The following is a 22,830-nucleotide window of genomic DNA, read 5'->3' as shown; positions in this document are numbered from 1 at the left end:
AAAAGACAAGTCATGGTACTACTAATGTCACTGGATGTTTGTACAAAATTTTATTGTAATCTCTCCAGTAGTTCTTGAAATATTTCTTTATGAACCAAAGTGGTGAACCGACAGACTTGAGGTGCTAATTGCAACAAAAACATTTGCACTTGTGTTTTATTTGTTGATCAAAAATAATTTCAGGGCTTGTCATCACTTCACTATATCCCTTCTCCTGTGTTCTCACCAAAGGTCTCAGGTCAGCAGTAAGCCACAGCAAAGCCATTGATCCCGCAGCATCCACGGCAGTAAGCAGGCTAGTAAGCAGGCTATTTAGATGTACACAGAGAGCAGTGTGAGAGACTGAGAGAGGTTGTTATTACTGAGTGCCTCTCTGTTTCCCCCAAGACTGTTTGCTCTGTGTGATTATTCTCTCCAGCTCCCCGAGCATCCCGGCTCCTGCCTCTGTGATAAAGATATTCATTTACCTGATATGAAAATCTTGTTCATGCCGATCCCAAATGACTCTCGATAGAAGAGGAGGAAAGTGGGGAGGTGAGAGACAGCGGAGGTGGATGGAGGAGGTGATAGGCTGGGAGGGAGGGTGGCTCAAAAGAATGACATGAAATATTAATATAATACGAGCCGATGTGACACCTAGAGTTTGCATGATAACAAAAATAAGGGTTTGCATCAAATGTGGACATTGATTTGTCGAGAAACTATTGCTAAATCATGCAAGTCGGTTAAAGTGGATGTCTGGTAGTGATTCTGGAAAATGCATGAATGAATGGAGGCAGTGTGTAGATGTGTGTTTGCACAGGCTTATATTTTAGGTGTGAATGTGCATTTCTGTGTTTTGCGTGTTCTTGATAACACCAAGGAGCGTCTCAGATTACCTCCCCTTTGTGCTAACGATGAGATTCATCTGAATGAGGATTCTTTGCATGTAGTGAGAGACTAGATATTGTAGTGAGAGAAAACTAAATGCGTCCTCGTGGTTAAAAGGGTAAAAATGAGATGTCGGGGTATGATAGTCACTTCCCCCTCATCATGTTGCCAGCCCATCTTCCCTTCCTTTATTTTGTTTGAGTATATGGCTCTCTCATCTCAGGTTTTATTGTCTCTATCTTGGGAGTGCTGCTTTTCCCTATAACACAGTCACCATCCGCAGCACATCAGGCAAGTTCTTGATTCTGTACTCAGTAATTTAAAGCCTTTATGGAATTGCAATTTCAGGGCTCAGTGCTTGTTTTTCTAAAATGTACTCAAGGAATTAGCTACTCCAGCCACAAATCAGTTGAATTTATGCCCAGTTGTAATACACTTTATGGGCTCATGGTACATTGCTTCAAAAACAGCAGATGTGAAATTATGATAAATATAATGAGGGTTTTTTTTTTCCTCCTCGCTTGCTTCTTTCTGTCCCTCACCCTCCTTCCTTCACTCTCTCCCTCCACTGCGAGAGAAGGATGTGAAGCGTGTTTACTTACCCCATACAATACATTTAATGTCTTAGTAAGGGCCGCCAACAAAACCTGATTAATGTCCTCATCTCTTTTATTAAAGATAAGAGTGGCACTGCAGTCAGGAGATAGAGAGAGTGCCATAAATCTCAGGCAAAATGAGCAGTCAAATAATCACTCATCAGAAATGAAATCTACATACATTAACACTCGCAGACATTCTGCTGTGAATATAAACACGGGGCTACGGGCGATGAAGCCGCCTCCATTTATCCACATACTCGCAGTTAGGGGGAGGTAAAGGTGTCTGAAGAGGGTAAGCTCTCAGCTGGTGATGATGTTTAAGGGGGTCCTGTCCTGCTAAGCTACAGTCCGCCAGACTAACCATGTGTCCACGGAAGCAGACACACAATCATTAGGGCAATGGATGAGTTGGATGGTGGAGGCAATTAAGCATCTCCCTGAATAGGACATAATGTTGATCCATCCCTGCGATTAATCAAGGCATGCATTAGACAGTGATGGGCGACCCTGTGCCTTTGTGACAAAATGATTCTTCATCCCGTGTTTGGGGATTGGGATCCTGAGGTCCCTAATGCGCCTTAGAGGTGCCCCAATGAAATCCCATCATCTATTTTGTTTCTGTCCCTGACAGCTATCAACCTGTCTTCTGCCAGCCAAGGAACATTATCTGAACTCCCAAGGCGGTTAGCGACAGGGACTAAGCTTATGAGTGGTGGTAGCAGACAGGCAGATATGTAAAGCAATGATAATGCTACCTTGCTTTTGTACTATCAGCATCAACCCAGGTACATGTTCCCATATGTACCGCTGACAGACATAAGGACCTCATAGACGCATGTATTTACATGTGCAGGCTGCTGTATGCACACATGCACAAAGCCATATATAAACACGCTGTTATGCATCCATCACAAACACAGCCACATGTGCGTTTTCCATCTGACTCATATCACAGAGGCCTCCCTGTGACAGATGTCATATGTTGTGATTAAAAACTTGCGGAAAATTAAAAACAAATGCACAATGCACTATGACTGCGCTTTGTTTTGGTGTCAATCATATCTTAATAATCAAAATGAGTTCCTTTTTTTCCTCTTCACTCATTCGCCACTACAGTGGCATCTGCTAGGGACAGGCTGACAAGGTGTCTTTACAGCGGAAATTACAAGAAATGGATTTTCAATGCCTGATAAAAGTCACACACAATTAGTGGGAGTGTCAAACCACTTCATATGGAGTTGTGCAAAGTACTGAAGCTCCACTCAAAATATTGACAGGGATGCGTAACAACGTCAGTGGTCTTACTGTGATAATGACTTGCTTGCAAGCTGATACTGTACATGTGCCTCATAGACACAATGACAAAGCACATTTATGATAGTTAATTACTTGCTATTAGTCACTCCTGATCTAAATGTCACGTCTTATGTGTTATTTTTAAATTTAACTTTGTAGTAGTTTTTTTGTTTAACTGAGCACCATTTAAAAAATATTTACCATATAAAAATCTTATACCATTTAATGCAATTTAGGACTATATCACTCAATTCCAATCAAAATGCACCTTTACACATTATTTGAATGCATTAAGTGTCCAATTGTTCTGCTGTGCACATTTTTTGCCCTTGTCTTTCCTCTTTGTCCATATGTCTACCTATTCACCTGTATTGCTGGATCATGAGATCATTACCTCCGTCATTGAGCCCAGGCATCTGAGAGCCTGTTAACCTGGAACAGACCTGGCTGTGGAGCCCTGCGCTGATGGTACAATATGCTCCTTGTTATTCTAGGATCATTGACGCTAAATCCCTGGCAATCAAGTCAGTTTTGTTGAAGCTCATTGGCTCAGTGGGGTCTCATCTCATCTGCGAGCTTGGAATGAAGAAAGGAGTGTTCGGGCTGGTTGGGTCGTTAGGTAGAAATTCTTTGATAATGGCGCATGTTACATTAGACCCTTACAAACCAAGGATAAGTGTTTCCGAGAGTCTGTGTAATGTAATTTACGGAATGGTTATGGTAGATAAGAAATACTCCTGAGGTGTGAAGTGTGGAGATGAATAGTTCCTTATTAATCTAAACTCATCACATGCCATACAGTCAATACACACTAGTTATAGATTAATCTGAGGCACTTTTATTGCAGATGATGCACGGCTTAAAGTGTCTTTTTAAACTGCAGATCCAACACAGTTAGGAGACGGCTGTGCTGGTTGGTGCTATCATCTTTTGGTTTAAAACAATAGTCTAAATAAATGGCCAATTTCATGTAGCATTAATAAGACATTCATAAATGGACATTAGCTGTGAGCAATCTTTCAGCATTAACAGCCTGATGAAATTTACACCCGTGATGAAATGGAAACAGCTGAAGCAGCCACAAGATTCTCCTCAGAATAAACAATGTGTCATGTGACAGTTTTTCATTTGTGCTCAGTCAGACCACCATCATGGGAAACTCTTTGGTGCAGCTTCCTGCAGCCAAAGTTGCACTGTAATATCATGCTATTGCAGGGATGCAATCATGCATTGCAATATTCATATTGTAATTTATATTTAAATATACATGTTTAAGATATTTATATAATAATGGCATTAATGTTTTTGTGACATTCAGTTTCTTTTTTTAAAATTTTGAGAATACTTGCTTTTCAGACTACCCTGAAAAGTTAAAGATATAGCTATTTTCCACAATATAGAATAGTATTTTAAAGCCTCTGTAGTATGTATTTGACTGTCTGTATTGTATTTTCCACTCCTACGTATAGATTACCTTAAATGTTACATGCATCTTAATTTTTCCATATTCGGAGTTTCCATATTCTTCCCACAATGGCACATTATATCACATTACTCCTATATACATTTATATAAATATGCATTTTTGTTATACTGCACATTTTAAATGATTCACAAATAAACCATAGCTTTCAGTTCCTGCATGTAACACTTACAGTGAAAGACAAGCAAAAAACAAACTACAATAACCTTTATCTTAGCCTACATAAAAATGTTGTTTTTAGTACTATGCTACTTGAAGTTGAATGTTTTTTGTACATCAGCTTCAAGCACCATGCAGCTAACCACCACCATCGGGTTGTTATACAGTGTTACCTTCTAACTAAAGCATATTATCAGCTCCATGCCATATCGCTCAGACTGTAATTACGAGGAACTGAGTTGGAAAAGTGTCCACGCCAGCTTCTGAGTTGCAATTCTGAGCCAGAGATATGTGGAATTTCTGACAGTGATGATGATATCTCCCACTTGGTGAGAAGAATTTGCAGAAGTGTCAACAAACCTGTAGCAAAAATGGCTGCAAAGCCACAATTGCTGGCCGGTAATCTAAATAAAATCCAACATTACCACTAACGTAATGGATTCAGCCAATCTGAAAGAAGGTGTACATAGTTGGGTTTTATCTGCTTTCACTTGCTAATGAACTACTTGAAATGTAACACAGCAAAAGTAGCTAATTTACAGAAATGATACACGAGAACAAATGCCGCATTTTATCAGCTTTTATGTTGGATATGCTGGCAAACCACAACTTTTACAAGTAAAATAAGGTCAGTACTCTACAGTGATTATTAGTATTCAGTGCTGGGCTGCCCTGAACTCTTGATCTTACACAATTTCCCCTCAGAAGATTCTCAGAAGCATCTCCAGTTTATCCCTCTCCCTTTGGGATGTCAGCCTTTCAGAGGAAGAGCAGGCCATGTTTGAGGAGGTGGCATCACACATCTGCCATAGCCCAGCAAAGCTCCTCCAGGAAAGACACGTTGTCAGTGCGCATTAATCATCGCGGCCCACCATCGGAAACAGATTCCCCTCATAAGCAATTTCACTCATTAGAGTTACGGTGCTGATTTGCTGATTGGAGTTGCGCTGAGGCTACTACACTGTGAGGGAAAGGAGAGGAGAGGGGAGGAGGGAGGAGAGGAGAGGAGGAGGAGGAGGAGGGGAGAGGGTCTGACACATTTACAGTGATGTGAAAGCTGAGATGTTGATTAATGTGCATTGTTCCTGTCACATAAACTGAATAAATAAATATCAAACAAAAGCAGAGGGAGAGACTCATTTACAAACCAGGAAATGAAAGTTCCATTTAGTTAGGGAGCGAGACAGACTGGGCTGACAGTCTGTAGGTAGACATGACTGTAAACAAGAAATCACCACGGTGCAAGTCAAGGCTGTGTGTGCCCACATAGTCAAAACACCTGGTGTGGCTGCTCCAAGCATTCCTTAAACCGATGCAGTTCACGTCTTGTGTCATAGACAAAACATTAGGAGGAGAGCCCCACAGCCCTGCCAGCTCCTCTGAAGTCCACCCCTGTGATAAGTGGCCTTCCTGGTTAGCATTACACGCTGCAGTCTGCTCTCCAAAGCCCCTCGGGCCGTGACTGGTCTCAAAACAATCTAACAGCTCACAGTTGTAGCGGGGTATAAAATAAATACATTTTACAGAATTTAAAAGCCCATCCTACACGCTGCAAGTGATGCATGATGATAACAGAATATTCCGCAGCGGCACATCCCTGTTTAGGTCATTTAGGAGAGGCTGTTTATATTGATCTCCATATCCCATCCACAAACATCCTTGTTTACATAAATAAACAATATTATGTTTGCTGCCATGGAAACGGAGTTTGCGCAGGCCACAAAATCATCGTTTAATGGAGTAAGATGTTTACATGCCTGGGAATGCTGGCTAATAATGGCATATCTCAGCTGTCATATTCTGTACTCTCATAACTGGGTATAGCCAAGCTGTTCAGAGTGGATTTTCAAGCCGAAACTCTTCAACTTAACACTAAGAATTTTCAGCATATTAATGTAAACATCACTTCTCTGTTAATCTTCTCGCAGGATTAAATTTTGATTTTCGAAGACTACATTTTTCATTTTTATTCTAAATTCTATTTCAGTTTATTTGGAGCAATATGTAGATACAGCAGTTGCAGAATCTCATTAATTTAAACTTTTTGAGAACCAATGACAGACTGGATCCATTGTTAAACGTTGCCAGCACTGCGCCGTGTTTTGATTTGATCCCATCCATTACACCCTCTCAGTCAGTTCTCTGCGTGACCCATTTACCAGTCATTAGATCATTACTTCGTTTTAGGGAGCAGCAAACATCCGAGGCCGTCTGAACTTTTCCCGTGGAGCGGAGCCAAGAACCACACAGCTTAATAAACGGTGACAAACATAAGCCAGCGCTCACATCACCAACATTACTTTATAAAAGAGACGTGAGGCGAGTTCAGCCAAATCAAGTCACTGCAGGTTTTGTATGTGTGTGTGTGTGTGTGTGTGTGTGTGTGTGTGTGTGTGTGTGTGTGTGTGTGTGTGTGTGTGTGTGTGGATATTAGCTCCTTCCTTTAAACTCAGCGTCATATTTGCACTTTATTAAATTTCAAGTCATCTTTGACACATGATTCTCCTCTGAACGTGTGCGGATGCGCTCTCGGTGCTAATTAGCAATTATTTTTGTCAGGTCAACGACGGCTCCTGAAACACCCCTCCGTCATTTTCTTCATGAGAAAACGCAGTCGTGCAGGAATTCCTCCGCTTGCTTCCCTCAGCTCCTTTTTTCTCCTTGCTTTTGCAGATTCCTCCCTTCTGCCCAGGCATCTTGGGAGAAGTCGTTTTACAGTTCAATCAGGAATTCTAATAAACTGACCTGTGCTTTAATGACTAATTCATTGTCTCCTTTACTACCTTCATGGATATAAAGCAGATTAATGACTTGAGCAAGGTTAAAAACAGTACCACTGTGCTTTTCCTTCAACTGTTATCAATCATCCTTTAGATTCTTAAGAGAGCAACGGAAATTGAAGGAAAATTAGTAATCCTTTTGATGGATGATAGCATAGGTAGGAGTGTACACGTAAGATATAAGTATGGCTATAGCATTAAATGGAAATCGGCTGATAGGTAGCATCAAACGAGGAGCTTGCATTTCAGGATATGCCATATATATATGGAACAAACTGTAATGCTGTATGACAGGAGAATTATCATTCTGTGACAACAAAGCCACCGCAGTTTTAGTTTAACCCAAGCGACGACAAGAAGCCACATTTTTGATTATCCTCTCAACAGTGGGCTCCTAAATACCTGTTATCAAAATGGACCAGAGGCATAATCTTATACATTGCACTGCACATTTTCTTCCCAATGTTTACAACAAAGGGCTTTTAGGAAAAACTCCAAGGAGAAACTCCACGGCTGTTTGGAGAGTGAAAGCTAAGAATTTCACGTGAGTTGCTAAACTTCTTTGACAGTTTCTTTACTTTTCCTCATACTGTACTTATTTTTTATTCGGAAATCCCATGGAAGAGGAAAGAAATGGAAAAAAAAAACAACAAAAAAACTAAACAAAGAGGAGGCAAAGGGGAATGGCAAGGAAAAGGGAAGACCGGGTATAAGGCTGTGTCTTTGTTTACCATTCTATATTCCCATCACACGTATGTACGCCTCTGCTGCGTCTCTGGGCTCTTCCCACTCTTGGCCCAGTCATTTCTGACAATGTTAATGATTTAGTGGAGAGCCCTCCACAACGGATGATTTGTGACATGTAGGAAGGCTGGAAACGGGGGAGGACTAGGCAGGTTTCTGTGGGGAGTGTTTGGGATCCAGGGATGCCTTGAAGATAGTGATTCATTATATTTAAGACAAGTGTGACATCCTACTTCAAGGAAGCAGCACACATATGTATGGAGGGGGAGATTTTCGGGTGGCCAAAGTGGGGAGGGGGTAGGTAAGTACAAAGGAATGCCTTAGTGTTTTTGGAGATGACATAGGAATAGGAGGCAGGCATATGGAGACGGCAGACTGGAAAATAATGGGTAATGGAGGAATTTAGCCTCAGGCTATATGCCTGCTTTGCCTACTTCTGTATAACTAGTATATTTATAATTCAAATACATACCTTTAATAATTAACCACCAGTGAATATTAAAGGACAATGTGGGATATCTTTTCTATGGATGGAGTCAGGTGAAAACAGTATTAAATTTCAAATTTGACAACAACACAGAACAAAGGACTGGAGAGCGAAAACAAAAAAAAAGTTGTCTGCCATTTTTGGGCCAATTTCTTATTTCGTGTTCACACAAAAAGCGATCTTGTATAAATGTGACTTTTATTTTTTATGCATGTTACTGGGTTTCTGTGTACATGATTTATATTAGTATTTCTGGGTTAAAAAATACTTTATTCACCACACTTACATTTTAGTTAAAGGGCTCTCAGTTGCCGTCTGCTTGTACAGCACAGTAGGCTTATTGTTTCTTGGTTTCGTACTGTAAGTTAGCCGAGGGGCAACTCCCTGGAAACGTAAGTGTACAGTTACACAAGCAAACATCGCACTGATTTTCCTGGAGTGTGTCATTCAGTGTTTGATTGTTGTCTGTAGTCGCTGTGAACTTTTGCTCTGCTCTAATCATCAGCATAACAGCGCCAGAAGTGTTGACACCCTTTTGTCTGGGCAAAATATGAAACTGCAGCCTGACAAACACACATCGTATATGACATCCATGTGACTGAGTGATAATAATCGCCTCGCATTAAACGCGCAGCCTGCTTTACATACAATTACATAATTTCACACACGTTTAAGCTGCTGCAATTTGGAAATGAGAAGTGCGTTACCGAGTGCACTGAAATTTGGTGTATTTATGCAGAGCTCTGAGTGTGCCTTTTAAAATAAAATATCCCAAAGGACAGTGTGTTTTGTAGTCTGTACACAAGTGGCACAGAAAAGCTCTCATAGACTGTGTCAACCGATGTTATGCAAACACCAGAGTTCAACAAGAACCGGCGCGTTTGCATATTCTGGATCCTAAATGTGTTCCGCTTTTGTGCAAGGCCCCATTTCTATCTGTGCTCTTTGATGTAGCTCATACATATTGACGAAGGCGCCGAAGAAACCAGCCACGTTAACTAAAGCAAGAGCTCAATTTGTGCATCCACTTTAAAAAGGGTGCATTATTTTGTCCCATTTATATTTCCAGGGTTAATTAGCAAGTGAGAGATTGGACAATTAGTTCATCCATGCTAATTGATTATAATACTACAACTTGATGATGATAGGATGAACATAGAGTCTCCGTTCCATATTCCTCCGAGGGATTTGATAATATATACAATGCTTTTGTGTAATGAGGGTTTTAAAAGAGCACATCAGCTAGGGGAAATTGTTAATTCAGTTCCACTCAGATGATACAGAGTTTTTCAGGGCACAAATGAATTGAATGGCAGGGATGTGGGGATCTTACAGAATGGCAGTGTCCTTTTTGATTTTGATGATACGGATCACTGGTTAATTTCTGTCAATGACGCAGTAGGATATGAACTCTCAAAGATTTGATCGTATCGAGGTCATTTTTTTCCTTCTGCTCATTATTGAAAAGCCCTTTGTTTCATATCTGCAGTGGAAATATATTCCTCATACTGGATTTTGCTTTATGCAACTAAATGTTTTTCTCCAGAAGCTAATGTATCTGTGGTGTGTGTAGAATTACTGTTTCTTTACTTCCTGCGTCTCTTCCCCAACCTCGCAGTCATACAGGACCAGCTCCCTCCTTAGTTGTCAAATGTCTGCAGTGTGAAGCTCGGGTATGGACCTCTAACCACCTCTCGTTGGTGGCCCCACTCGAGCTCCATCACAGTGTGACAGACTGTCATGAGCCGCAGGCCGCAAAGCCGTGCAGAGGGGAGAAAAAAAAAAAAGCTGCAGGAATGTGTGCCGATGTAGTTCACCTGGAAAGTTACACAGGAAGTGCTCAAACTTCCACGGTATTCATGAAATGCCAAATGAAAGTAACATTTACATTTTTTTAAGCCATTACTTTTGATATAAGCTTTTGTGCTCTGCTGTGATCATCAACTTCTCTTGCCTTTTACCTCTCATCTTAATTATGCATATTCTTGCATATTGCTCACGCTGTAGTCGATAATTATTCCTCTATTTTTTAAAAAGTCATCATTGAGATCATTTTTCAGCCTCGCCTTCCCAACCATTTTTCACCTCAAAATGTTCATCCTCAGGTGCGGCAAATAAAAAACAAGATTCATGCGTTAATGCTGAAGTATTACACTTCTTAACTGTGCTTAATAATTAATAGCCCGTCCCATCAGTCTATGAATATTTACATGCAAAGTGTCCCTGGGAGCCATCCATATGCCAGAGGGAGGGAAGTCTGTGTGTTTATAGCATTAAACACTCAAATATCGTGGCAAACCCCATTTCGCCTCCAACCATGAAAAACACTCACTAAAGCATCACAAGCATTTTATTTGTTGTTGCACAATGTAACCTATTCAACTTCCATTTAGACGTGGCAAGTCAAATTACAGGTAGTCTTTCTGTGCTGAACTGAAGTCCCAGGACGCCGCTTGTCTAGTTCGAACGTGAAGGGATCAGAAATGAGTTTTTTTTTTTTCTTCTTTTGGGTGTTGTTTCCAGAGCAGTGACATTGTTCACTGAGATCACCATCCACTTACTGTGTCAAGGTGTCAAAGGTCTTGTTGTCAGTGCCGCTCGAATCAAGGTGTCATTACGCAGGAGAAGAAGAAATTACACAGTGTATTAAATTATGTCAGAGAAGCTGAGTAGTGCAAGTGAAGTAGGAGGAAAAGAACGCGTTCTGATTTCAAAAGTTTATTCGAGACTGCACTTTAAGCAAGTGGAAAATCAAATGCAAACGCCGCACGTTATAAATGATCGTGTGGTTTGTGCAGCTAATTTGGCTAAAGACTTGTGCTGCCAAACAATAATGCGCTACTCAATTCTAATCCTAGCCTCTCTCTATTCCTCTCTTTGTGTTTCATCTACGAATATAGAATAAACGCTGCAGGAGAAGATTCGAAACGCTGCCTGCGACTCCTCCAGGCTGCAGTCACATTCATAAATTTCCAACCTTTGACCTTTGAGAGAGACTCAGCAGGAAGCACATCAGGAGGGTCCAGGAATCTAGCAAAAAATCCTTCTTGTTAAAGCTGCACTGTGGCCACTTTAAAGGATGCACAAGCTAATAATGGATAAGTAGGATATGTAATACAAATAAATATGTTGTTACTAGTGAACTTGGGCATGTTTGGCTCTGTTGCTCCCATTGGTGATATTTATCTAGGAAAGGAAGGCTGAGTGTTGTTGTTGCCTCCCTGCAGGTCCCCGAGCTCTCAGATCTCCTCTCTGTCTCCTGTGTGGATAAGTAGTGGCTGCAAAGGCAATGCTGGTCTTTGATATTTCACTCCTCATTTGAATCAGTGGTCGCTTTATTTGACAATGCAAGGTAATTACCTGGGTACCTTGCTTGATCATGTGAACTCCTGCAGAACCAGAGTAGAGGGAGAAAGGGAGGGAGTAAAAAAAAAAAAAAAAAGACGGAGGGGGGAGGAGAGAGAGGGAGAGAGAGTGAGTTGGGCTGTGGGTATCGGAGAGAAGATGGAAATGGGAGCACATAAGCAGCAAAAAAAAAAAAAAAAAACAAGCAGAGGGATGCAAACAAAACACACAAACAAAACCATCTACATTTGTTTACCTGCATTGTTTCCTGAGAGTATTTCAAACATGGGATGGGGGGAGTCGTGAGTAGCAGAGTGTTGTGTTGTGGTGTTTTTAAAATGCTCTGTGGTGGTTTTTCTGCTGGGACTGTCCCATGCTGTGGAGGGAGTAAAGCATGAGGTCACACAGTGAAGGTTAGCACAGAAATGCATGGACAGGAAAGGAGATACACTAAAGTGCACGTTTATTATAATTCAAATGAATAGCTTTTGTCTCCTGGGTTGAGTCATTTGATTAACTTATAGTCACTGGTGTGTGTGTGTGTGTGTGTGTGTGTGTGTGTGTGTGTGTGAGTGTGTGTGAGGGGAGAGAGAGAGAAATGGTTCAATGAAACCTTCCTAATGAGCTTGTGTGTTTCACTTGTGCCAAAAGCAGAAATAAATGAAAGAGAAGAAACCTAAAGACAGTTTTAAAAATGTTTTATTGCATTTACATTCAAGGATTACACAATTTTACAGTAAATTTTCAGAATTCAAAAAATAGAATTTCTTACAACATCCTCATGGTGCAGATTCTCTTAACTTTATGTTTAAACAGGCAAGAAAAAACAACTCTTCTTTCATTTACTTTTTTTTTTTTTTTTTTTAAAGAAAGTGCTGATCCTCAGTGGGGTTAGGTTCAGTATTTCAAATGGCTGGATATGTTTCCTTATCGATGATGTTTATTGAATAGGAGAGCAGTGTTTACTCTGTTGTGTGACTAGAATATCAAAATCCGTCGCTCCACGTGAATGCAGCTGCGTTCAGGCTGACTAACTGAGCTCTCCTTGGAGGAAACCAGCAGACAACTGAGGCATGGACCTGAAGTTTAATTGAAACACTGTGCCAGCATTTCTAAAATAAAAATAAAAAACATATTCCTCGTATGTAGCCAAAAATAAATCAGAATTCTACCGTTAAAAACTTATTTATAAAAGCATTTTTACGCACAAAAAACAACTTTAAACACTGACCTAATTAAGACAGCAGCTGATTTAATAGTCTGCCTATAAAGGAAGTGTATTAATTAATTAAAAGCAATCTACAAATAAGAAAGAAGTCACGTTTGATGAGCTAAATATAGCTTAAAATCTTCGCAGGGGAAGTTTCGCCTCTTTTTCCTCACCTGTGATTAAAACATTTCCCCCAATTAAAAAGCGTCCACTTGCACACATAGTTTGCGTGGTATCCTCAGCATAAGTTGGGGTTTAAAAAAAAAAAAAAAACAAGCTCTATTTTTACAGCCTCCCTGAATGCCTCTGACACTTTGAGTTTTAACGCTGCATGCATTATTCCGGATCTGGACAAGTGTGCAATCACTCGGAGGCAGCATTCTTGAACAATGCGCAATTTTTAGTCCCTTTTACTAATCACATTTGAAACCATGAAGACCTCCGCACTTCGATTTCTGCCGCTTTTCGCGATGGACAAACAACAGAAGAGCAGAATTTATTTTCAAAGTAGAGCGGGGGAATTAAGGCAGTTTAATAAAGGCTTAGAACCGCTGGGGTTGTCTCCGCAGCGCCTAAAGACATATTTCCTCTGATCAGCGGAGGAGGGCGACTTTATTGGACATGTTTCTATTTCCAAATCCGCATAACAGGCAACGATGCATGTATTTCCTATAATGTAGATAAGGGAGAGAGGGTTTGATATGTAATAAAAGGTGGGTCTGTGCTGCCTGTTTAAGCCCCTTAAGCCTGATAAATGATGAGCGACAGAAGCACAGCAAGAGGGTCACTGCTATTAACTCCTCGGTTTCCCGGCCTCCACTTAAACTTCTCTCAATTACATCTGGTAATGTGGCTGGATACGGGCCTTATAGGCTTCGACCTGTTCAATCTAACCGAAATAAAAAAAAGAAGAAAAAAAAAGAAACCATACTCAAAATCTGCGCAGTGCTTTAGGCTGTCCCTAAAGCCACGTGTTCAGGGGGGAAACACAGGGATTATAGTGTGTGGCGTTCCTAACGCATGCACACCAGGTATTCTGGGACAAACACCCAATGCAAGCTCATTAAATCAGCATTTGGTGTATCTGAGCAGGCGTTAACGACGGGCTGTAATCTCGGCGGTGACCTCAAACTGTGTCACACAGCCGAGCAGCGCTGAGACTCCGCGGAGAGCCAAGCAGGAAAAGTTTAATATCACAAATGCAAGACTTTTGGTGCTTTTACGCGCTAGAAAAATTCACTGGATGTTGGAATTGAATCGGAGAAAATTGCAGCAGCATGTAGTTTTGTTATTATTATTTATCAGAGAGGATTTTATCGATATTTAGAGCAATTTGAAATTAGTTTTTCACGCTTTAATTCGTCATTGTAATGAAGCTGATTATTTTTACGCGCTGATTTTCAAAATACAAATTAAACCAATGTAATGTTCTTTTGTTATTTTAGGCTTCGTTTGTATTAAAACTCTTAAAAAAAATTTCCAAAACGCTTCTGATAGACAATAAAACATTTTCACATTATATCAATATTAAAATAATCATATTAACATTAATCAGTTTTGGATTCGATATATAGCTGCTGTTTTAATTTTAAATAGATTTGTTTAAATGCAGATTTATATTCATAATAAAGTTTAAAAATTCGCACAAATTACCGAATTCAAAATGCATCTTGTACATTTAAATTAAAGACAAGCTACGACTAATAAAGGCCACGTTTTTCTCGTTTGTGTGACACACTCACAGTCTTGTAGCAACATCCACTGTGAAGGGTGTAAACAGTTAAAGCGAATTTATGGTCGAGGCACCGCCAGCAAATAAATTAAAAATGATAAACAAATTAGAGAGAGTCATTAAAAAAAACTAAATCTGCATTTTTAGAATAAAATCACTTTTTAGATTTGTATTTCTAGGTTGGGAAAAACGAAACAATTTGATTGCGAGGCGTTTCATCTTAATTTTAGAACACGTTTAGGTTGTTTTTTTATGGATATGTTTCGTGTGAATTTAGGTTTAGTGTATTTTTGCAGGCCTTTTCTTCATTTGTGCCAAAGCTCTCGACAGCTCGGCTTCTGCTGCGGCCGCCAGGTGTCGCTAGAGGGCCGCATATTCCCCAACGAGTGCATGAAAGGAAGGAAAAAAGCCACAGTTACATTTTCTGTTGGCCTCCCCTCTCCTCTCTCTCTCTCTCTGTCTCCCTCCTCCCTTTACTAACCCTCTGACACCAGACTCTGAGAATCGGTGGAGGGGAAAATGAGGCTTTGGAGCTGAAGAATTTACAGTTAGTCGCGAAACTTTTACAAGTATTTGAGTTGCTCACTCCACTTTCTGAAACCCTATAGTCACATTTCACTCGGGTCAAAAAGAGTTCAGATGCAGGGGACTGAGGTAATGCGTTCTGCAAGAGGAAAACACAGAAAAGCCAAATTCTTACAAACAAATCTCGAATAAAATAATCTAAAATTTTGTCAAGAAATAAAGAAACTAATTTGTGGAGCTGGTGGATAGGAATGAATTGTTTTTCTTCGTTGGCTGCATTGCTTTTGCTGCGCGTTAAACTAAGAATTTAAGTGAAATTACGCACCAACGCTTATTTTATTTTACATTTTTTGCGGAAAAAATGAACAAGCTGCAAGTTTGTTTTTTGTTTTTTTATTTTTTTTACTTCCAGCGCCTCTCTTCTGCAGTCAGTCTATGATCCAGTCTTATCTCTGCCTCTCTATACATTAGCTTTGCTAATTTACATAATCTCAAATACTGAAGAGGGCCAAAGAAGAACAAAGTTACAAACAAGATTAGGGCGATTTTATTTGTTCCTGCGGTTGAGCCCCAATTGTTTCTCCAGGAGTGTTTAAGGTCACTAAGAGGATTTGAAGCTCGTTTCATATCAGTGATCTTTTTGAGGGAATTAAATCAACAATGCATTTCTCTCCATATTTAGCAACAGGCTTGTGTGTGTGAACAACCGAGCCCTGGAGGGCAACAGAGGGAGAGAGATGGGGGGAGAGAGGAGAAGAAGGGGAATTGTAAGTCCTGCAAAGAGTAAACAGAGGAGTGGAAGTTCAGTTGCTGGTTGCTCATGCAGGCAGTCCTGGTGCACCTTTAGGATGTGACATGCTGTGGATCTTTAAGCCTGGTGACTGTCCCAGTAGTGTTTTCCTTGAAATGGATCCTCTCTCCCTCCCCTAATGAATCCAAACGCAGCTGGCCATGTCCCACACGGACACCGAGAGCTTTAACCCTAAACTGACCTCAATTTGACACCACCAGATGAAATTTTACCGCCTGTTAATGCCATCTACTGATTTTTTTTTCTTCTTCATACGCGCAAGAGTTGCACCTGAAAAGAGCCGCTATACGTGAAGAAATATAAAACTACTTTCAAAAATTGTCTCTGATAGGTGTCCCTCCTGGAATTGTCTTCCCTTGTAAACGCGGTCAGGTTATAAGCAGAGGGAGTTTAAGTTGGCACATGTCTTGTTTATGAGGAAAATTAATTTTAATTAACTATTGAATGAGTGATGATTAAAATGAAATTAGGAAATTAAACACCGATTTGGGGCTGCACAGTGGCGTAGTGGTTAGCACTTTCGCCTTGCAGCAAGAAGGTCCCTGGTTCGCGTCCCGGCTTTCCCGGGATCTTTCTGCATGGAGTTTGCATGTTCTCCCTGTGCATGCGTGGGTTCTCTCCGGGTACTCCGGCTTCCTCCCACAGTCCAAAAATATGCTGAGGTTGATTGATTATTCTAAATTGCCCGTAGGTGTGAATGTGAGAGTGCTTGTTTGTCTTTGTATGTAGCCCTGCGACAGACTGGCGACCTGTCCAGGGTGTCCCCTGCCTTCGCCCGAGTCAGCTGGGATAGGCTCCAGCCCCCCCCCGCGACCCTAGTGAGGATTAAGCGGTGTATAGATAATGGATGGATGGAAACACCGATTTGTGTAATGTCACATAAAAAAAGGCGGATTTAACCTAAATATTGTCACTTGTGAAGCCTCGTGTTTATTGCTTCCATTAATTACTCAAATAAATAGTTCACAAAAGAAAAAAAATCACGTCGTTAGGAGTCGTTGCTGGAAGTTTTATAGGGAAGGATATGTTTCTGTGGAGCCGTACATTGGACACGCATAATTAGCCTCTCCTGTTTTCACATGCTCTTCTGGTGTTTACATCACTCTCCTCCGGGGCAAGTCGCACATTTCCACCATAAAATGTTGGAAAAAATGTCGATATAATCGTTAAGATCTAGAAGTATATCAAATTAAAAAATTCGCTCGATCATCTGGATTTTTAGGACACTTCACTGCGCGCTGTAACGGAAGATTAACAATGCGTACGAAAATATTGTTTTCTTTTATTACAGACCAGCCTCAAAACTTTTCCCTCAGTGCGCAATGGAAGGACGCGCGTTCACAACAAAAGCGGTAGATACAGTATAAGGTTTATGCTACTTACCATGGTTGTCCAAAAGGAGGAGGATGAAAAAAAAAGTCAAGCGTTAGTGCACAAATCAATGGGAACGACAGTATTTAGCTTATGAAAATATCAGTCTTCAATAGCAGAGTCTGCCGGGCTGGTTGTGTTTACAGAGTGTAAGAGAGACTTGGAGACGGTGAATGCCTTGGCTCTCTGCGCACCGCTCTGCAGCTCCTTCCCGGGGTATTGCACGTTGAAATGTCCACACAGCCGTTTGTCAAACCCTGCAGTCCTACACTTCCCACCCCCCTTTATGCCAACAAACATAACTGTTGTCACGGTTTCATTTATTAAATCTATTTTTCCCCCTTAAAAAAAACAATAATAAAACCCTCTCTGCTGTTTCTGTAATCGACCCTCTTAGCAACTCTGCTTAGTATTTTGTTTGTTGGGAGAGTTTATTGACCCTCCAACGGTAGCCACAGCCCATCTCCCTGAGCGTGTCTACCTTAATCCTAACCTGTGAATAATTAATTTCCACCATCAAAAATGTCACGGAGCTGTAAAGGGAGCCTTTATGTGAGCACCTATCAATACAGCTATGATGCCATATTAGCACTGATGGAGCTAAATATTAAAGGGGATAGATGGCCTTGCTTCTGTTTTTGTGCGTAAAAATGCTCAGGCTCCAAAAAGGGCTTCACTGCAATCGATGGCCGGAGCGTTGCTCCTCCTCTAAACTTCAATCTCCTCACATGATTGATGATCTTGGGGAGCTTTGATAATTGACTACTCTGAGGTAAGGTACGGGTTTCTATCAAGAGAGGGGATTGGACGAAAGAAACGTACAAAATTACTTTCTCCACAAAAGCTTTTTTTCCCCTTGGAAAAGTTCATTCTGGGCTTAGAGGGGTGCTGCGCGCCGTTTAATTTGCTAAAAAAGACGAGAGCAATAATCAGCGGTGAGATTAGGAGGCATTACTGAGATATTAAGTATGCACACCGGCTTATAACCACAAACAGATAACAAGTAAGCGTCATGCTGACATATTAAACTCAGCATTCATAAGATGTCTTGTTAATTTTTGCTGAAGATGACTTATAATCTCTTGTTTTTCTCATGATACGTGCAAGTTAAAATATTGAGACATATTTATCGCAAACATTTCCCGTGCGTAAAAGTTTGGATGCGTAATGCGTAAATCTGCGTTAAAATGCACTTTTTAAAAAAAAACCTCTAAATCCTAATTCATGCAGTTTAGTTCAGTGCGGTGTTGTGTTTAATTCAACTCGGAGCGGTTGCAGCCGAAGTGTCCGCTCCGGTAAAACCTCGCTCATTCAACCCTTTCTGCTTTTTTTTTTTTTTCTTTAGGACTCTGCTCGGCGAAAAGGAATTGGGTGGGAGTTGGAGCTGTGTTGCTTAGGCTTTTTACCCCCAGTGTGGAGTAGAAGCCGTCCCTGTGCCTCGCATATACTCTGCATATCACAAGATTTGGTCTCTCCTCTCTCTTTTCTGGAGCTGCTGTAGGACTGGCTATGGCCACCACTACTTCCGGGATCCGTCATTTCATTCGCCCACCGCTCAGCGCTGCGAACTGACTCTGTTTCTATAAGCAAGCTAGCAGCCAACCTGCCAACACTCGCTGACACTCACTCATCTCAGTCTCGCCAGATAGACGAAATACCTACGGGGGAAAGAAAGGAAAGATCCGAATCGCAATCTCTTAATTTCTACTGCTTTTTTTCTTTTTTTTACAGTGATAATAAAACAAGATAGCGATCTGGAGGCATTAAAGGAGACGCGGACTTGCGGGATGAAAACGGACTAAAAAGATTCGCCCTTCTCTTGAACATCATCACCAACCGTCATTCATTCATTACCTTGACAACCTCTGGCTTTGATTGACAGCTGGAGTGGCAAAAAGCCATGAGACACGACAGTTTAGTTACATGCAGGTTGTTGATGGGCCGATTGTAACCTTCACTTTGGCGCATTTTTTTCTTTTTTTTTCCGTGGCAAGAGGGAAAACAAGAAAAATTGCAAAACTCCCTGATGCTACGATTTCAACTGAACCACACTGGCGAATAGGAGAATTCGCAAAGTTGGTTGAAACAGGAATCTTTGCCACTAAATCACTTTCTAACCGGGACTGGGATATTAAATATACGACAGATTCAGGAGTTTATTGGAGCGCAGCCTGATGGCGCAAAGGGTAGGTTTTAAATCTCCTACTCTTACCTGTTCAAATCCACTGTAGGGAGGCCCTCGTATCGCTAACCTCTTGTCGGGTGGTGGCAAATTTACAAAGTATTCCTATCAAAGCCGCTGTATTTGACATTTCTGCAGCGCTCTCACTCTTCAAGCAAAGTGACAGCCTCTGCTTTTACCGACAAGCCTCCTCGACAGTCGTGGAGCAGTTTCACAGGAGACTCCAAACTAATTCGCTCTTTTCAGCCACCAAACTCTTCTGTCGGGGAGCAGCCAAGTTATAATGTTTTTGGTAATGACAAACCGTGTAGCAAATATAATATATGACCCTTTTCTGCTCTGGCTGCAGCAGCAACAGCTTATTAGTTTCTCCTTTGCGTGTGTTCAGAATAAGACGGCATGCTCTTCTCTTTTTTTTGTACTTTTCACATTTGTTTCAAAAAAGTAACCGGGAATTCCGCTCACTTTTGCTCTAATCTTATTCCCAGTACGATGAGCTGGCCCATTACGGTGGGATGGACGGAGTCCCGGCGTCGATGTACGGGGTGTAATGTCACATAAAAAAAGGCGGATTTAACCTAAATATTGTCACTTGTGAAGCCTCGTGTTTATTGCTTCCATTAATTACTCAAATAAATAGTTCACAAAAGAAAAAAAATCACGTCGTTAGGAGTCGTTGCTGGAAGTTTTATAGGGAAGGATATGTTTCTGTGGAGCCGTACATTGGACACGCATAATTAGCCTCTCCTGTTTTCACATGCTCTTCTGGTGTTTACATCACTCTCCTCCGGGGCAAGTCGCACATTTCCACCATAAAATGTTGGAAAAAATGTCGATATAATCGTTAAGATCTAGAAGTATATCAAATTAAAAAATTCGCTCGATCATCTGGATTTTTAGGACACTTCACTGCGCGCTGTAACGGAAGATTAACAATGCGTACGAAAATATTGTTTTCTTTTATTACAGACCAGCCTCAAAACTTTTCCCTCAGTGCGCAATGGAAGGACGCGCGTTCACAACAAAAGCGGTAGATACAGTATAAGGTTTATGCTACTTACCATGGTTGTCCAAAAGGAGGAGGATGAAAAAAAAAAGTCAAGCGTTAGTGCACAAATCAATGGGAACGACAGTATTTAGCTTATGAAAATATCAGTCTTCAATAGCAGAGTCTGCCGGGCTGGTTGTGTTTACAGAGTGTAAGAGAGACTTGGAGACGGTGAATGCCTTGGCTCTCTGCGCACCGCTCTGCAGCTCCTTCCCGGGGTATTGCACGTTGAAATGTCCACACAGCCGTTTGTCAAACCCTGCAGTCCTACACTTCCCACCCCCCTTTATGCCAACAAACATAACTGTTGTCACGGTTTCATTTATTAAATCTATTTTTCCCCCTTAAAAAAAACAATAATAAAACCCTCTCTGCTGTTTCTGTAATCGACCCTCTTAGCAACTCTGCTTAGTATTTTGTTTGTTGGGAGAGTTTATTGACCCTCCAACGGTAGCCACAGCCCATCTCCCTGAGCGTGTCTACCTTAATCCTAACCTGTGAATAATTAATTTCCACCATCAAAAATGTCACGGAGCTGTAAAGGGAGCCTTTATGTGAGCACCTATCAATACAGCTATGATGCCATATTAGCACTGATGGAGCTAAATATTAAAGGGGATAGATGGCCTTGCTTCTGTTTTTGTGCGTAAAAATGCTCAGGCTCCAAAAAGGGCTTCACTGCAATCGATGGCCGGAGCGTTGCTCCTCCTCTAAACTTCAATCTCCTCACATGATTGATGATCTTGGGGAGCTTTGATAATTGACTACTCTGAGGTAAGGTACGGGTTTCTATCAAGAGAGGGGATTGGACGAAAGAAACGTACAAAATTACTTTCTCCACAAAAGCTTTTTTTCCCCTTGGAAAAGTTCATTCTGGGCTTAGAGGGGTGCTGCGCGCCGTTTAATTTGCTAAAAAAGACGAGAGCAATAATCAGCGGTGAGATTAGGAGGCATTACTGAGATATTAAGTATGCACACCGGCTTATAACCACAAACAGATAACAAGTAAGCGTCATGCTGACATATTAAACTCAGCATTCATAAGATGTCTTGTTAATTTTTGCTGAAGATGACTTATAATCTCTTGTTTTTCTCATGATACGTGCAAGTTAAAATATTGAGACATATTTATCGCAAACATTTCCCGTGCGTAAAAGTTTGGATGCGTAATGCGTAAATCTGCGTTAAAATGCACTTTTTAAAAAAAACCTCTAAATCCTAATTCATGCAGTTTAGTTCAGTGCGGTGTTGTGTTTAATTCAACTCGGAGCGGTTGCAGCCGAAGTGTCCGCTCCGGTAAAACCTCGCTCATTCAACCCTTTCTGCTTTTTTTTTTTTTCTTTAGGACTCTGCTCGGCGAAAAGGAATTGGGTGGGAGTTGGAGCTGTGTTGCTTAGGCTTTTTACCCCCAGTGTGGAGTAGAAGCCGTCCCTGTGCCTCGCATATACTCTGCATATCACAAGATTTGGTCTCTCCTCTCTCTTTTCTGGAGCTGCTGTAGGACTGGCTATGGCCACCACTACTTCCGGGATCCGTCATTTCATTCGCCCACCGCTCAGCGCTGCGAACTGACTCTGTTTCTATAAGCAAGCTAGCAGCCAACCTGCCAACACTCGCTGACACTCACTCATCTCAGTCTCGCCAGATAGACGAAATACCTACGGGGGAAAGAAAGGAAAGATCCGAATCGCAATCTCTTAATTTCTACTGCTTTTTTTCTTTTTTTTACAGTGATAATAAAACAAGATAGCGATCTGGAGGCATTAAAGGAGACGCGGACTTGCGGGATGAAAACGGACTAAAAAGATTCGCCCTTCTCTTGAACATCATCACCAACCGTCATTCATTCATTACCTTGACAACCTCTGGCTTTGATTGACAGCTGGAGTGGCAAAAAGCCATGAGACACGACAGTTTAGTTACATGCAGGTTGTTGATGGGCCGATTGTAACCTTCACTTTGGCGCATTTTTTTCTTTTTTTTTCCGTGGCAAGAGGGAAAACAAGAAAAATTGCAAAACTCCCTGATGCTACGATTTCAACTGAACCACACTGGCGAATAGGAGAATTCGCAAAGTTGGTTGAAACAGGAATCTTTGCCACTAAATCACTTTCTAACCGGGACTGGGATATTAAATATACGACAGATTCAGGAGTTTATTGGAGCGCAGCCTGATGGCGCAAAGGGT

At 41.2% G+C, this 22,830-nt stretch overlaps 1 protein-coding gene and 2 long non-coding RNA genes across 8 annotated transcripts in view; 2 read left to right on the top strand and 1 right to left on the bottom strand.

Annotated features, from left to right (window-relative positions):
• Positions 1-10,750: 10,750 nt before the first annotated feature.
• On the bottom strand, positions 10,751-21,992 carry LOC118470790 (uncharacterized). 2 transcript variants are annotated; one of them, XR_008599931.1, is made up of 3 exons: positions 20,656-21,992; positions 12,020-12,139; positions 10,751-11,807 (listed from the first exon to the last, which is right to left on the bottom strand). It is a non-coding gene; the product is annotated as an uncharacterized LOC118470790 (long non-coding RNA). The 2 variants fall into 2 exon arrangements; XR_004847937.2 differs by lacking the exon at positions 20,656-21,992 and adding an exon at positions 17,425-18,161.
• LOC129347703 (uncharacterized) lies at positions 18,263-20,140 on the top strand. The gene is made up of 3 exons (XR_008599930.1): positions 18,263-18,415; positions 18,758-19,598; positions 20,083-20,140. It is a non-coding gene; the product is annotated as an uncharacterized LOC129347703 (long non-coding RNA).
• Positions 21,504-22,830, top strand: part of meis2a (Meis homeobox 2a) — a 79,515-nt gene continuing 78,188 nt past the window's right edge. For 3 of the 5 annotated variants that reach the window (XM_023277346.3, XM_023277344.3, XM_023277342.3), the window contains exons 1-2: positions 21,505-21,647; positions 21,988-22,828. In XM_023277346.3, coding sequence (XP_023133114.1) covers positions 22,817-22,828 — 12 coding nt within the window. In that variant the 5' untranslated portion in view covers positions 21,505-21,647; positions 21,988-22,816. Of the gene's footprint in view, positions 21,648-21,987; positions 22,829-22,830 lie in introns of all 5 variants that reach the window. The other 2 variants (XM_035951467.2, XM_023277345.3) reach the window with 1 other exon arrangement.

This window comes from Amphiprion ocellaris, chromosome 20, assembly GCF_022539595.1.
Source record: "Amphiprion ocellaris isolate individual 3 ecotype Okinawa chromosome 20, ASM2253959v1, whole genome shotgun sequence".
Taxonomy (NCBI): Eukaryota; Metazoa; Chordata; class Actinopteri; family Pomacentridae; genus Amphiprion; species Amphiprion ocellaris.
The sequence above is the reverse complement of the archived record's forward strand: the minus strand, read 5'-3'. Positions and strand labels throughout refer to the sequence as shown.